Consider the following 17,439-nt stretch of genomic DNA (forward strand, 5'->3'; position numbering starts at 1 on the left):
ATATGGGGAAGTACTTTTCTGGTTGATTCATACGATTTGTGATGGTTGTGTTGTCTTTTGCTTTCAAGATTAGAGTTTTATGAGTTTTGAGCTTGGCCTTCCTCAACTTTTCGTTTCGTGGATTTATGTTGATCTAACATAATCTTGTTTCTAGCCAAGGAAAAAAAAAAAAAATCTATCACCAGCGTCAGATCTTGGGATGATCAGTGGCACATCCTATTGTTCTCAACTTCTCATAACGTATGAATCAACTAGAAAAATAATCCCTCCTATTTAAATTGTCAATGTAAGCTACTCTAATGGAATGTCACCTCCCTGTAGGTGTGAAGTAGAGGTCCAAACCCTCCATTGGAATATAGTGTGAGTTACAAATATAATTGATTACTTTAATGAAAATGCTACAGCCAGAATATGAATTGAGTTATATTGATTGGCCAAAATAACTGATCATAAGAGTCAAGACTAGAAAAAAAATTAATTCAAATAAAAATAAATTTTTTTTGACTCGGACAAGATACACCTGTGAACTATATGAGTCAATCTTAAAGGTTTGGATTGGCCTGTTTAATTCATATTATTTTTAAAAAATAAAAAAAAGAAAAATATAGAGATTCAAGACTTTTGATAAAGTGATAGGCAATGACTTGGCTAGTTTAATTCATATATTTTATATAAACATTATGAGTTAATATTTAATATATTTAGAATAAATCATGGCATGAAGGAATATCATATTGGAACTCATTGTCATTTCATTTACTATATATTATTAAAAAGTTTATAAAATAAATTAAAAAAAGAGTTGATAGATTAATCCAGTTAATCTTTCAACTCTTAAAGGTTGGGTTAGGTTGATATTTTTTTCCATCCATATAAAATGAGTTGAATCAAATCCAATCCAACTTATATTTTTCTAATCCATATAACCCTAAACTATCATTTTTTTAAAAAAAACTCAATTATAAGAATTTGTGTCAATATTTCTTTTATAATGTAGAGCTAGGCGTTGACTACTACTCCCATTCAAAGTGGGCCGATCTACCCGATGGACCTGTTTAAAGCTATTAATTGAGCCTTCCTAGGATTTTTTTTGGGCCGTTTGGCCTTGGACAGACAAGCTGTGGACTGACCCACGTAATAAAGTTAACTTTAATAAAATTCAGCATGGTTGTGCGCTAGGTGCCCCGTCCTTTTGGTATATCTAATGAAAGTTGGAGTGCATTAACAATCAATAAAAAAACTTAATCGGGTATAAACGAAAAGGGTTAGTCACTCACACAAACATAATAAATCAGGATTTGAATCCCCATTAAGTGTTCATATTTAATTCCCAACAATGTCTCAAACATAATTGCCTCCAATAAAAAATATATATGAGAAACAAACCAAAAAAAATATGCTTGCCGAGAAACCCATGAAATGAAGTGAATATTCATCACCATTCATCAATCAGTCCATGACTTTTCTCCAAATAAAATATCAGGTTGGTTTGGCTGATTCTTGCTCAAATTTCAAGGTGGACGCCAAACTGAACATTTGAACACCCCTAGTTGCCAGCAATTGCATTTGAAGTGTTTGATATTAACTAGAATTAGCTTATGTACATACAAAAAGTCATAAATAAGTTGAATCACTTCATTCCTAACCTGTGAGTATGACGATCGTATATTCTCAATTATTTTATGTTGACAATTTTTAGTTTTTCCTTGATAATTTTGAATGCTAGTTTTATTTATTATATTTACCTTTCACAGTTAATTCTCATGTCGTCAGCCAAAACAAGTTCATAATAGGACCAACGTTACTCATAAAACGACTACATCTTCAAGTTTTTGCTGGAAATGAGGTTTAAGATTGACAGACAGACCAAGGAAAGGAGCGGGAATTCAGTGAGGTTTGGAACTCGAAGTCCCACATCGTGGAGTGGAAAGTGCAGAGAAGCATGAAGCTAATATAAAAGCACAACGGAATAACAATACAAGGCATACCTTTCTCGGCCTTTTGGCTAAGTCAAGTGTAGTATTCTGTTTTATCAGTTTAATATCTGATACGTGGGCTATAAGTCCACATGATATTAAATTAATTTTTTCAGGGGGAGTGCCCACAACAATAGCTTGCTATTAGGGCCCTCAAGTGTCGCCCGTGCTTTGCACTACTGCGTGGGCCTGGCGCACCCCACCATTCCAAGTTTAAGGTTTTTGGTTTTTACCTTGGGTGATAAAATCAAGATGAAGTTTTTGTGTCATTTTTTGCCAGAATAGCTGAAGTATTGATAGAATGCATGTTATATGTTTTAATATTGAGAATATGTAATAAGTAGAATTTGAATTCTTTCTATACCCTCCCACCATATACAATCCCAGATTAACAGTACAAAATTGCTAATTATGATATTAAAATAAGTATATTACATCATTAAATGAAATGAATAATTAAATAGATAATGTCACTAAAATGAAATGAATTACTAAATATTGGATGTGAAGAGATGCATCGGAAAAATAGTATGAAGAGATCCAGATCTCCAATACATGTCATGAAGCATGTATACCATTTAAAATACGGAACGGATTCGGGTACATTATGTTGTTGACTTATTTCAACGTAAGTGTTGGTGAAAGCTGGCTAGTTACCCGAGTCCGTGCCAAGTTTATGATTGAGAAACTCTTATGCATTTGTCCAAAAATCAAGGTAGCGGGACAGCTTTTGGATAAGTAGAAGGATAAAATAAAATGACCGTGGCTACTAAATATTTATAATTTATATTCATATGAGTAATTAAAAATCATAATAATTAAAGTACGTATCCATCCGAACCTTAAAAAAAAAAAAAAAGGCACAATTGAAATTTTAACATTTAAAAAAAAAATAGTGGCAAAAAAAAATGTAATCCTAATGTTTTTAAAAATCGGACAACGTCACCTGAATAACGGTGTCAATTTTGTCTAAGCAGGCCCGCACGCTGATATCACGTGTGCAGGAAAATTTTGATACATGCCACGTGTGCCATCGTTCTCCGTCTTCCTTATTCTCCCCCACCCCCCCCCCCAAAAAAATCCTGGCCGCATGCGTCTGTCATCCCCTCTGAATCAGGTCCTGGCCGTAGAGCCCCTCCTCGTCGCCGATACTGGTGCGAGCTCCAAGAGAAGCGAAGGAAAGAAAACGATCAGGTCATTGAAGGAAACGACGACGTTGAACACCAACTCAGGGAGAGAAGCGAAGCTCCGATATCTCGCGCTCAGGTGCAGTTTTCGCCTAAGCTTCTTCTTCCCCATTCACTTGCCGAGATCCGATTCACCGAGACCGTGAGATTACCTCTGTAAACCCTCCGTTTCCCTTTTTGCTGCCATGGTCATCGTCCCTTTTCACTTGCAGAGATCCGATGGGCCGAACTCTTTGGAACTCCAGCATCTTGTTGGATTTAAAATCAGACACTTTCATTCTTGCCCTTGGCCATAACAATGTGTTCTGCAGTAGCGATCTAGAAATTTGTAACCCTGTCATCTTCTCTATATTTTCAAGCGACTGAGCTTGCAGCAGTGATTTTGAGTTCTAAATTAGTTTATGAATATGTGAGCTTGTTCTTTGCTCTTTGAATTTTGAATATGCTCCTTAAGCTAGTGATTGATTGTTCTCTGTCTTTCTTTAAATTTTGAGTTTGTTCTGCAAACTGGTGACGGATTAAATTTCATTAAAAATCTCGACTAGAATCTATTGTGATTCATCAATTAGCATTCGAAAAGATGGGCGCTTTAAGTTTGATTAATTGATTGCGTTTCTCCATGTCAGTTTAGATCATGTACAGTTTTTTAAATGAGATTTCTAGATTTCTTGACATTGCGTCCTCAAGGTTGCGTTTTTTCCCTCTCCCTTGCAGAATAAGATTGAATCTGAGTTTTGGTTCCTCTTGAAAATTCGGGTTGCTGCTCATCAATTCCATGGAGGGATCACTGCCCTGCCATGGCAGGAGAAGTCGAAGAGCGAGGAGGAGGGGAATGGGCGAATGGCTCGGCGGATCTGATTTTTCCTTTTTCTTTCTATTTTTAATTTTAAAACTATGCCAGGTGGTAATGACACGTAAGCACAATAAGGTCAACTAGAACACGGTCAAATGTTTGGTTCTGTTAGTCCGCAACAAAATTGTACTACTTCTTGAGAACGGCATTATTATGTCATTTAAAAAGTTAGGATATCGATTTTGTCTTTTTTAAAAAATGTTTGGTGCAAATTTATATTTTAACCCAAATTAAAAATTATGAATATAAATAAAAATTATTGCCAAAACTTAACTTCTTTTTAGCCAAACCAATACTTCTCTTTCTAATCTCTTGTGAATTTTTATCACCTCTAAGGTTTTACCTACATTGACTTTAATCATAAGTATCAGATTGTTATTTTCCTAAACAAAAGCTAGATACATTGGCAAATAAAACAAACGTTAGATATGATGAATTGAGATTTGAGATCGAGCAATTTCAGGCCGTGTATGATAATTGTGTTGAAGCTAGTAGTTCTCCCTCGTATTTTTTTTTTTTTCATTAACAATATTCGAACCTTCAAATCTAAACACCAGAAAATGTTTAAAAAAGATAATGCCTAAATATAAAACCACACTACCAATCAGCTAATCACCAGCTCGCAATCAATAATTAAAAAGAAGAAGAAGAAGCAAAGTTCAAGTTACAAATTACAATACACCCAGGCAGGTATATATTTTCTTCTGGCTAGCTCACCACCAAAATTACAAATTATAAACAGTTAAATCAAAAAACACACTTGAGGAAAAAAAAAAGAAAAAGACAACAAGTAATTTACCCAAACCAAAGGAGGCCTTTTACTTTATTTTCTAAATAAAACCCTAGAGCTAACAAAAGTAGGCGGAAGATGAAAACAAACATACCAGGATACCAAGTTTTCTGTAGGGTCAAATATTGTTCCAGATCCTACACAAGTAGAAACCCGAAAATCGAAGCTACTATGAAGAAAATGTGAGTTGCGCCGTCAAATCTGACGGCACCATTGTCGTCTGCCGTCTGATCAGCAGCGTCATCTGGCGAATCTGCCGGTGCGTCCGAATCTGCCGGTGCTGGTGCTGCCTTCTTCTTCTTACTCTTCGGTGATGCCGGTGCGTCGGCCGCAGCAGGCTCGGGTGCCGGTGCTGGAGATGGGGTGGGAGCCTCCGCCTTGAACAGCTCCGGGGGCAGCAAAACCTTGTTGATTGTGTATATTGCCAGAGGCTGCTCGTCGATTAGAGTACCGGTGATTTTCGCCGTCGTAACCTTGGTCTTCAGCGTTACCTCTTCGCCGTCGTTCTGCACCGTGAAGTCGTACTTGTTAGCTCCGTCGGTAGCCAACGTGTTTTGGAGTCCATTGTTGGACTTCAACATCGAAAGTGACTGGTACACCGGTACGCCGTGGTACAAGAGTAACGCTGTCTTTCCTGACGCTGTCAAGTTTTTGAACTTCGGCAAGAACGATTTGAACACATCATCCATCGGACAGAAAACCGTTAATCCGCCGTCCAAATTGTCCACATAGGTCTGTTCAGCATCGGAGGCCAAAAGCGTGTCGGCGAAAACTTTACATCCATGCTTGGACATAATAGCCGTGATATTTTGTTGACTGGGTGCTGGTGTAGGCGCTTCCGCTGCTCCAGACGGAAGAACATTGCTAATCTGAATTATAGAGATATTGTACGGAATCTCCTCCACAGATTTGACAAAATGCGCTGACAGAGTGCCGCCGTTGTTCTCCGCGCCGAACCCGACCTTGCCGCCTTTGAGATCCGTAATGTTTACGAATCCAGAGGATCCAGGAGCAGTCCCCGTGGCTTGAAACATCGTGGCGGCCAATGCAGTGCCGTTGGTGATCTGGTGGAGCTTCTTGGCCCCAAAGTAATCAAGAAGAACATGCAGGGAGAGAATATTCTTAATTGTGTAAATTGAGAGGTGTTTAGCAAGCAGCTCGTTCATCGCGGCATTATCAACGGCGCAGACGGTGATGGTGGTCTTGCCGTTGATCTCCGGAGCCAAGTGTGTGAGGGTTAAGTAATGGTTAAACGTAGAAAACTCCGGATGCTTGGCCAGAATGCGCGTGATGTTGTGCGCGTAAACGGCGGTTACAGAAACGATCAGCACCACGACGAGGACCAGAGTCCCTGCGTAATTCACCGGCCGGAGCAGCATTCTGGAAGAGCACGGCAGAGTGAGAAACCAGTGAACTGCAAGAAAGGGGAAGAAGAAAGCACGCTCACAGTAGTACAGTGGAGAAGAGAGAGAAAGCTAGAAGGACAGGGCGTTTAGTAGTGAGGGACCACGGAAAAGGGCTTAGATTTAGAGATTATTACCGATTACCCACTCTTGTTGTCTAGTGAAGCATTAAAATGAGCTGGTCATATATATATAAAAAAATGTGTGGCGTAAGAAACACTATTTAATTGCGACATAAAAAATAAATATAAAAAAGAATAGAAAAATCTAAGGCACAGTGTTCCAGAAGGATCGAAGAAGATTTGGGATTAGAGTAACGATGGCGGTTGGAAGCTGATCACATGACTTGCTCGTTGCAGCATAGCATCTCTTGATCCTTGAACAACCTGCGTGACCAGTAAAGAATAAAGAAACATTTTCGGAAAGGATACTTTACTTTTATATATACGTATTTATAAATTATTTTTAACATATTTTATTTTTAAAATTTATTAAATTTATTTAACAATTTAATATTTTTAATTTATCTTTATTAAATATACATATTTTAATGATATAGTTTCACCCTCTAACATTTAATGGAGCATAAATAAAAAATTTATAAAAAATTTAATAAAATCACTCATAAATAAGATAAAAAAAAATTTTGCTCTACAGATGAAACTAGAGAGGGCATTGAGCTGCTTTTAATTTTATTTTTTGATTTTAATTAATTTAAGCCAATATTAAAAAGGGTTAAAGTTTATAGCGTGCACGATTGACGATGGCACAAGCATAGAATTGGAATCGGATTACCCCGCGCTGGAAAGTGAAAAGGGCATTTTAAGGTGGGGCTCTGTAATGGGGGATGATCGGGTGCGGGTGGTTGTAAAAAGTTTTATCCTAGCTATCAGTTATGGGCCAGTTAAAGAAAATTGGCTTTGGTAGGAGGACCTGGAAAATTAAAAATGGAGTGCATGTGGATGTAATTAAGCTCAAACTTGAGTTAAACGTTACTCCAGAGCATGAGGAATATGAATTTTCCTTATAAGTGGCTATTAGCAATATTAACAAAAATTGACTGATCATTGTCTATTCATCTAACCAATCAAAGTATTCATTCATAATTTAATGACTGGACTGTATTATAATTGAATCATTCAAATTGATTATAAATAAATTAATATATTTTTTATGATGAATGGCTTATAGTTTCAAAATACATATATGCATATTTTTTGCATGATTTTTTTTTCTTTTCCATGCTTATTTTGTATAGATAAATATAAATTTTGACTTGAGATATGAATTGAAATTTTTTAGAATAAAAATTTCAAGTGGCCCGTTCAACCAATCTAATGATTGATTTTATTGGATTAAGGTTGGTTCAAATAGTTTTAAAGTAGTTCTTTGATCTCTCAAATCTTCTCGTGTCCACACTAAACACTGGACTAATTCTTTATTGAATCAATTAGTTTAGTCCAATTCTTAGATCATTGCTACTAATATACAAGTAAGAGAATGTAATTAAAAATTGTATGTCTTCATTACTCATAAATAATACTAGTTAAAATAATAGAAAAATCCTATTGAAATATGTAAATATTTTTTATAAATGTAATAATTCTTCTTGAGTCTCTTGAAACTTTTATAACATCAATATCTTTTGTGAAATGACTATAATGCTCTCAATTTAAAATAAACAGAGAAATGGGCAAAACAGATCTTATTATTCATCATCCAATATTAGTCATCGCTTAAAAAAGTAATCATTACTTAAATTAAAATAGTCACTAATATTTATAACACCTTGATTTTAGTAATTAAAATTTTTACAAAGAGAAAGTTGTAATTAATTATCCTATTTTAGTCATTACCAGAAAAAATAATCATTATTTAAACTAAAGTACTTACTGATATTCACAACACATGAACTTCAGTGATTAAAAATTTGTAAATTCAAACTTTTCATTTACTATCCATTTTTAGTCATTTTTTAAAAAAGTAATCATTATTTAAATTAAAATAATCACTGGTTCTTTTAAAAAATTAAAGACATTATAATTATTTTCATAAATGATAGTAATATCAGAAAAATCTCAAGTGATTTGAAAAGAATTATTACATTTTGTGAGATTTCATCATCATTTACATATTTCAAAAAAAAATTCTAACATTTTTCATAATACTATTGTTTTCTGTATTTAATTTTTAGAAGCTATTAGCAGTTTTAAGATCATTGAATACGAATAATATAGGCACATATAATAAAAAATATGATAAAGTGACATAAAAGTCTCAAAACAATCCATTTATAATAGTTAGGTTAAAAATATTAATTTAAACAATTACAAATTTAATAGTTTTAATTGTAAACAAGATAATCAAACTCTAAATATAACTTGTAATTTGTAATTGGCATTGACACCAATTAATATTTACAATTTATTTTTTTAAAAATTATTGGAATCTAGTTATCATAATTTTTTTATTTTGAAACTTATTATCATTTTTCAAAACAATACACCCCATTCGTTCATTTTATAAGTCACATTTTATAAGATTTTGTTGATCATTCTTATAAGTTATTTTTTCTTAATTTTTTTAATATTTGATATGTAATTTTAAAAACTACCTTCCAAGAAAATTTTTTAAAAAGTATAATATTTTAATTAAAACAATTCACATGTGAAATTACTTTTTGTAAAGTAAGTATAAAATTAAAGATATTATTTTAACTACCTTATCTTAATTTTAATGAATTAATTAAAATAATTTATAAAAAGAATGAAAAGGAGCACTCCTCCAACATATATTTTAAAAAATTTATTTAATCTCATTTATAAATCACGATGTAATTTTTTAAATAATATTTAAAAATATTTTTAAAAATATCTTTTATAAAAATAATATGATATTATTTTTATTTTTTATATTTTTTTATATTAATATTAACGAGGTTAATAAAAATAATTTATAAAAAGAATTAAAACATTATAAAAGAATCTTTGAATGGAATTGGAATAATGAGACAACGCGGCAAAGAAGGCGAGACAATGTAATGTGGCTACAGACCAGGAAGGTTGAACGGTCAACGCCGGTGACACGTGGATGATGGAAACGGGGCATTAACAACGGTCCGTTAAAATCTTCCACCGACAGGCGACAACTCTGGCACAGTGTTCAACTACCGTTCACTCGTCCATAAAATGTGATACGTAACATGCTCCTGTAATGGTTTTTTTTTTTTTTGGCCTTAGCTTCTGTAAATTTTTTATTAGCGTCCAATTCATCTTCAACCATATAATTTATTTATAAGAATTCAACGATACAATACTCCGTTGCAGTCAAAATATGTTCACCGAGCCATTAAACATACTGTTTTTTCACATTACACCAATTTAGTTTAATTCTTAATTCATGCCAAACCTTACTTGGATTTAAATTTGGTGATTGGCTTAAATATACTTAATCAATTAATATATCAATTATACATATTATATTTATTCAATACCTGAAAATTAAAAATACATTTTTTGTTCAAAAATTTAAAACAAACATTACAATCAAGGCACTTCTAACCTATGATACACATATATAATATGTGAATTGATAAGATATGTATTTAATATGTGTATGCACACATATGTGTGTGAAAAGTTTTTGCTACAGATAATTCTCTACTTAAAGTTTACATGTTAAAAGATTATATTCATATGTTTTATGGTTAAGAAAATTTAATTGTCAACTTTAAAAGCAAATTACATCAATATATTAGAAATAACAAAAGATTAATGTGGCAATATTTAGCAAAATTAGATTTCTTAAAAATATTGAAGCATCAACTTTGAAATATTGACTTGTAATTTAAAAGTATTAAATGTGTATCAACAATTAATCTTTTAATTTTAAAAATTTTCAATATTTTATGAATATGTGTCAAAAAAGTATTAGTTACTGATACTAATATGTAAACAATTTGAAATTTCAGTACTTTATAATTTCTAACATATGCTACCGCCCTAAAAAATGATTAAAATTTGATTATTTTTTTTTAGTATTATGTAAAAAAAGTTATTACAAATGCTCGATTCAATCAAAATTTTATTATCATATCTTACAAAAGACTTATTAAATGAATAGATCTAAACCTCTCATCAAATTTAAATTCCCTTGGCTCGACCAGTGGCAAGCCAAGATCCTTGAGTGAGTGAGGGAGTGCAAAATCTTAAAGCTCAAGAATTAGAGGGTAAAATATTAAAACTTAAAAGTAAATATGTTAAAATTTTAAGGGCATGGATAGGAGTTAGAACGAACGTTACAAAACTTTGCATCAATTATTCTGTTAGCTTTACTTAATTATTAATTTATTTAACCAACTTCTCTATTCTTAAACTAAGATTCATAAATAAAAATTACAAAGATGGAAAGAATAAATTTTGCCGACAACCACCGGCAAATATTTATGCAAATTAAAATGCCTCTTCATGTTACATCTGGTCACAAATCGTATGACCCACGAAATAAAATAAATATAAAATTAAAAGAAGTGACGAATTAAAAACAACGGCAGTACTTATTTTTATCACCGATCATGTGATGTTAGTTGGAAAATGTATAGCCGTGGCTTTTGTTTCAATTGAGGGAGAAATTTTAAAAGGAAAAAAGAAAAGAAAGAAGACAATTGGTTGATGATGGAGACAAGAAAGGGTCAATAATAAAATAGGGAGGGTTGGTTGTCGAAAATAGAATTCGCAGCAATTACCGGAAAGAGTAGAAATATAGAATAGACGTTGGCCTATAAATTCTTGTGCACGTGCCAATGACAAAGCAATATAATTTTCAAATTATAATTTTAACCGAAAAGATCAAAATGACCATTCGTGTACAAATCATAATATCTTTCCCCGGGGCAATAAGATCTCGAGCCCCCTTTTTTTTTTTGGCCGGTGAAATAACATCTCAAATTTGAGTTAAATAATTGTGTGAAAAAATTATTTTGGAAAGAGCTTAACACTTATTCGATCTAACCCAACTAAATTTTATTAGCTTATCATGACAAGACTTCTAAAACTTTATTGGGTGTGTTTGGATTTTAATTGGAAAAAATTGATTAAGAAAAAAATTGATTATTAGAATGTGATGGTGTTTGGATAAATTTTCAAAAATTGATTATGATATTGATTTTTCAAAATGGAACAAATTTTAGCTTATTCCAAATGGAATTTTGAAAACCAAATGGAGTTTGAAAAAATTGGGGTGTTTGGATAAAAATTTTTAAAACCATGATTTTGAACCCAAAATTGATTCTAAATGGGTATCCAAACAGGCCCATTGATACATTCTTCAACACTACCCTTAACAAATGTTGATTTTACTTACTTTAAAACTCGAGTGAGACTTTTAGATATTTGTTGCTAGAAATAATGAAGACATTTATAACAATATCGTCCTTTTTTATCCAAAAAAAATAAAGAAATAATGAAGACACCGTTTGTAGATTATTTATGCGATTTTCCATCCATTTCTATTTATTTATTTTATTATTTAAAGGGAAAAAAACTTTCTTGATTTGCAACTAAACTTTTAAGATAAGCTTCTTGTGAAGTACTGTGCAACCACACATGGGTTTTTGGTGAATCTTGAATCCTCCTTGAATTATTCCCTAGCCTCTTGTGATCTCATCGTGCAATTTCATTTAGAGTTAGACAAAGCGGGTGACACAAATCTATTTACTTAGTGGATGTTTCATACAGCATAATAATAATCATTTAATTTAATTGAACGGTTGTTATATATTTTATCACATGATATTCAAAAACACCAAATCTCACAATTTTAAAAGTCATGGCACACTTGAAAAATGTTCCGATCATAATGGTTATTTTAATTTTTTTAAAAAATATATTTTAATAATTTTTAAGCGTTGATAAAACTCAAAGACTATAACTAAGTCATTATTAAGTAAGTTGATTTAATCTACTCATCAGACATGCAATTTTACTTGTTGTAGGATGAGGAAAAACCTCCCTTATTTTCATATTCAAATTCATCCTTTTTAAATTGCCCCATACAATGGCAGAACCAAGATAGGAAGTTTAGGGAGGCCAAATTTAAATTAAAGTTACTATTTATAATGATAATTTAGTTTAAAATGTAGAATAAAAATTTTATTAAAAATTTTTATAATATGAAAAAAATCACAAGATAAGAATTATAAAAGAAAAAATAACATTAAAATCATTTTGAATTATCTAAATGACATTTTAATCCCTTAAAATGCCATAATTTATTTGAAGTCTTTAAAAATTATTCTGTCATAAAGAAATTAATTTAAAAGATTAAATTGTCCTTGATTCAAATAAAAATCTCAAGTCTCATATCAACTACTTACGAACTTGCGAATTGCTATTGAATACTCGCGATTTTATAAAAAAAAGTTGTGAATATTAAAATAAAATTTATAAATGGCAATTGATATTTGCAAAACTTGATAAAACTTGAAGAATATCAAGATTTCAAATACGAACTTGTGAATTGCCATTAAATTTTTGTGATTTAAAAAAAATTATAAATTTTAAAATAAAACTTGTGAATCAAGGGCGTGAAATATCTGTTATAAATCTTGAAATTTTTATTTCAATCAAGAATAATTTAATTTTTACATTAATTTTTTAATAACAGAAAAATCTTCAGGGACTTCAAAAAAATTATAGCATTTTAATATATCAAAATTTCATTTATACAATCTAAAAGGATTTTATTGTTAATTTTTCCATTATAAAAAGTAAAAAGTACATGAATTAAAGTTCTTCTAGGCAATTTAAATAATTTTTAAAAAACATCCATGTTTAAAGAGAAGTACTTGGAAGGTTTGCGTTTTCTAACTATTGATTTTATGAGAGATTCATACAAATTTTTAAAATAAAAAAAATGTATATATAACTAAAATAAAATAGAGGAGATATTAGTGCATTTTACTCATAATACTTTTCATTTATTATTATAAGACATTTTTAATGAGTTAATTATTTATCTTTAAAATTACACTCCCCCCATCCTTATATATAAGATATTTTTAACTAAATCTCACATATGAATAAATATTTGTTATTTAGTTGAACTCACACAAAAACACAATGATTTTTTTGTTTTACCCCAAATAATATTATAATTAATATCATGATAGTAGTAGAAAAAATATACAATTAATGATTTATTTTATTTTTTAAAAAATAATAAAATTATCTAATTACTTAAAAATATCATTGCCACCCTTTATATTTAAAGATAAAATAAATTTTTAAAAAATACCTTATACATAGAGACGAAGGAAATACACTCTTTACATATTTACCTTTATTTAATGAAATTTTTTTATTAGATAACTTTATTAATTCTACCCTTAATTAAGAGTACTTTTAGAAAAACTGCATTACTTGCACATTGAAAAAACCCATATTGCCTCATATAAATTTTAACATCTCTCCTTAAATAAAATATTTTTAAAATATTTTATATTTTTTAACAGAGAGTAAACATTAAGTTCTGCTCTTTTTGATGATAAGAAAGTATTTTTCATCATGCATCAAATAAAAAAATATTTTTATGAATCAATATATACGGTGTTACAGTTTATATCTTCTAACATAGAAGTACAAAATTATAATTATATACGTATGTACAATTTATTTGTAAGAAGTGGAGATAGAGAGGAGAATTTTGTTTTCCAAACAAAAGGAGGGGGGCCACTCAACCCACTCACACCACATGCAGACGAAGCTGGTGTAGGGGTTTTTTGGTTTTTGTTTTTGGGGTTGGGAATTTGGAAAGGAGGGGGGGGGGAGTTTCGGGTTTCGCCCCTGGCCCCGTTAGAAGGAAAACTGAAGCCATCTGTGAACGATGCCGTGAACCTGAGTAATTGTAATCTCCGTACCATGCCAGGCATGCAACTGCATCCAATGATTAGGGTTTGTATTATCAACATCATCTCGGAGAGCTTTCCACTACTCACAAAAGAGACATCTGGAACCAAATTTTGGAATAAGATAGATTCTAAGGAGGTCACTGACGAAGAAAAGGCATTTTACGGCTAGCCTGACAATAGCCATGCTAGAAGTAATTAGTTCAATAACAGAGATGGAATGGACAAAAAATGAAACTGATAACTAGCATGTTGATATCCTTTTATGCCTTAGATTCCATGATAAAGCATTAAAGCTAATCCAAGTCAAACTGATAACTCAAGGTCGTCATTTTTCTGCAGCATGCTGGTAAAAAGACTGCCCTTTGCATCTATGCATGAGCCAAGATTTTTACGGAACAGAAGTTACATTGGTTCTGACAGCTTCAGATGCAAAATTTAACGTTTGTTGAACACCTTGAGCCCAAGTTACCTGTGTTTAAAAAACTCTCAAGAAAATAGATGTAATTGCGCGCTCATTCTTGTCATGCATGCTTCAAGACATTTTCTTGCCAGCAATTTCAACTCAGGACTCACTTCATTATGACCAATCTCCGCGTCCAAAATTTCCCTTAAGCCATACAAAACGAGATAGAAGAGAGGAGAAAACAGTTAAGGCTTCAAGTGTGGCTTGGCCTAAATATTTTTAGTTTACCACAAAGAATAGTCACCCAGGCAATCTAGACCCAGGCATTGGGTATCCATATATTTTATCAATGCTTTATTTGATAATCCTAAACTTCGTTGCTAGACAACTTCTCAAACTAAACAGTTTTCGCAGCTTAGCTGAACTGCTCCAACTTCATGGCTTCTCTTGTAATCGTTAACAATCATTTTGCATTGCTCAATCATTCGAACCGTCAGTGCATCTATTCCTGTCCTTCCAGCACTAATTCTATCTTCAGCAACCATGGATACAGAGGGCTGTTAACTGTTTGGCGTCACAGAGGAGAAGAAAGCTTGTCTAATTTATCTAATTGAATGGGAAAGACTTAAGCTTGGATGATAAGCCAGAACAACAATGATGAATTGATTATCTTGATTTCTCTTTTGCTTATGTTGATATGCTCTGGCCACACAATTACTTGCTAACCTCAACACGGGAAGCTCAGATGAATCCCAGACGAAAAGGCAAGATGATGTTGGAAAGATCCGGTGGAAAATATAGATGACACTAGTTTGAGACTTGAAGGAAAGATGAGGAGATAGGATGACCAACAAAAAAGCAAAGAGGAAGGAACCTGGGAATCAAGAAATCCCGGGAGCATGAGTGGGATTAAGTTACCTAAAAAAGAGTGGGCAAATAATGAATGCCAGGGGAACTTGGAATTCTCAGGAAACCTCGTTGAGAAACATATATATCAAACATAGTAAATTTAATTTCTTGACTAGAGTTTTCATAAAAATACAAGAAAAGAAAAGAAAATATTTGAACCAAAACAACAGCTGAAGGCATAACTGTGGTATATATCATCCGTGATACAAACAGACATGTTACCAAACCAAGGGAGGTGTTAAAAGTTAACGTGGTTAATGGCCATCAGAAATTCATTTTAAGCTTTTCACGGCCACTTAATATAATTTTCTCTCTTACCCAATAAGATTTCAAATAAACCTACACAACACAGCATTTCCATTGCTGCAAGTAACAGATAATACCACTGACAGTCCATATTAACGAACTTAGAGGCAGTATAACTCATCTAAAAGAAAACAACAACAGAGAGCAACAGCATTTGACTACTGTCATCTTCAAGGTTGTTGTTTATGTATTTTATATAGATAAACAAAGAACATAACTTCTTCCTTGTTTTGTTTTGTTTTAAATTAAAGACTGCTGTTGATATATGCAAGAAATGATTTTTTCGAGGGGGCAACCAATGAATTGTGAAATGTTTTAAAATACAATGGCACAGGTAAAGCAGCTTTCTAATTCTATACATCTCAGCTTCTCCCTATCACGGTCATGGCACTAGTATCTATTTACTCTACTTGCTAACACAGCATGACAATCAAGAAACAAGGTTAGCAAATTTGTCAGTTCAGCTTGACATACAGCTCCCCAACTTAAACTATCCCTTTTAAAATAAACAAACGAATGAATGAACAACACTTTGGTTTCTTGCTAACGGCAGATATTTAGCCCAATGAATGCAGTAAATACCTTGTTCCGAAGGCAATGAGATATCATGTTTTGCAATCAAGTTAGTTTTCCTATATTTCAATGCCCAGAGTTATGAAAGATGGCCCAAAAGCCAACCACCCTGTCCATTCAGTCGAAACAGATATACAAAAGATTAAATTCAATGAAAATAAAGAAGCAACCTTTCTCAGTCTTCCATTGTGTCAAATGAACACCAATTCAAATATGTAGTCAGATTAACAATTTTCCGGTTTTGAAAGTATTCCAAGAATACAATGATTAAATAAGAAATTAAAGCTGTCTTACATAACTTGAGTTGCTTGCAAATGAGAAAGCTGTGTTTTCTAACAGCTAGGCTCTAGTTGAAAATGGAAAATAGCTATACAAGTAAAGGAAATGGGCATTCAAAGAACTTGCCTCTCAGCAGCTTCAGCAACAATGGGCAATCTAGGGGCTTGACCCAGCAAGCAAGAAGAAGAACCATAAATCAAGCACACCAACAGGAACAAAAACACAGTGCTATCCAAACTCATCATCAAATCCAAGCCCAGGCCACCTCTTGGATTGAAGCTTCTCTCCAAGAGGTCAGGGAATATCAACAGCACATCAAGGACGATGGCTTGCATCGTATTGAACCTCACAAATCTGCTAAAATTAGGGTTTCTCACAACAACAAAGTAAAGAGTCAGGAATACCAGAAACCCATTGAAAGGGAAGCTCTTGAACACTCTTATTGCGGGAACCAGAGGCTGTACGATAGCTTGAACAGGATAAAACCGAGTGATGACGTACTTGCCATATTGAATACCGTCAAATAAAGGATAGAAATAACAAAGGGCTGAAATCAAACGGTCGGGAACGTCAACTGAGTCATCGCCGCCATTGGATTTGGCGATTATGAGTCTTCTGAACTTACAGGGATTCCTGAATTTGTCCGGAAGATTGTTTAGAGTGAGAAGAGAGGGATGTACACGGGAAAACAGGAAGGCGGATTGTGGTTTGGGAGAGAGGTTGATGGATGCCATTGGGGAAAGGAAGCTAGACCTGGCCATCGAAGAAAGTATGGAGGGGGCAGGAAAATTGGAAAATTGGGACAAAGATAAAGTGATTTTCTTCTATTTTTATCATTTTGGCAGTAAGTCAAT

At 32.6% G+C, this 17,439-nt stretch overlaps 2 protein-coding genes and 1 non-coding gene across 3 annotated transcripts; 1 reads left to right on the forward strand and 2 right to left on the reverse strand.

The window, feature by feature from the left end:
* Positions 1-1,984: 1,984 nt before the first annotated feature.
* LOC129319109 (U2 spliceosomal RNA) lies at positions 1,985-2,179 on the forward strand. The gene has a single exon (XR_008595421.1). It is a non-coding gene; the product is annotated as a U2 spliceosomal RNA (small nuclear RNA).
* Positions 2,180-4,625: 2,446 nt separating this feature from the next.
* Positions 4,626-6,324, reverse strand: LOC129317693 (fasciclin-like arabinogalactan protein 1). The gene has a single exon (XM_054962044.1). The coding sequence runs from the start codon at positions 6,183-6,185 to the stop codon at positions 4,944-4,946; it is 1,242 nt and encodes a 413-aa protein (XP_054818019.1). The 5' UTR covers positions 6,186-6,324; the 3' UTR covers positions 4,626-4,943.
* Positions 6,325-16,464: 10,140 nt separating this feature from the next.
* On the reverse strand, positions 16,465-17,439 carry LOC129317914 (protein TIC 20-v, chloroplastic-like). Its single transcript, XM_054962333.1, has one exon. It carries the CDS (start codon positions 17,344-17,346, stop codon positions 16,699-16,701), a length of 648 nt encoding a protein of 215 aa, XP_054818308.1. The 5' UTR covers positions 17,347-17,439; the 3' UTR covers positions 16,465-16,698.

This window comes from Prosopis cineraria, unplaced genomic scaffold, assembly GCF_029017545.1.
Source record: "Prosopis cineraria cultivar Desert tree isolate PC_DT_omini unplaced genomic scaffold, ASM2901754v1 PC8, whole genome shotgun sequence".
Classification (NCBI taxonomy): domain Eukaryota; kingdom Viridiplantae; phylum Streptophyta; class Magnoliopsida; order Fabales; family Fabaceae; genus Prosopis; species Prosopis cineraria.

Bases quoted from the DNA above. Each gene is read 5' to 3' on its own strand.
- LOC129317693 (XM_054962044.1), bottom strand. From the start codon at position 6,185: ATGCTGCTCCGGCCGGTGAATTACGCAGGGACTCTGGTCCTCGTCGTG.
- LOC129317914 (XM_054962333.1), bottom strand. From the start codon at position 17,346: ATGGCCAGGTCTAGCTTCCTTTCCCCAATGGCATCCATCAACCTCTCT.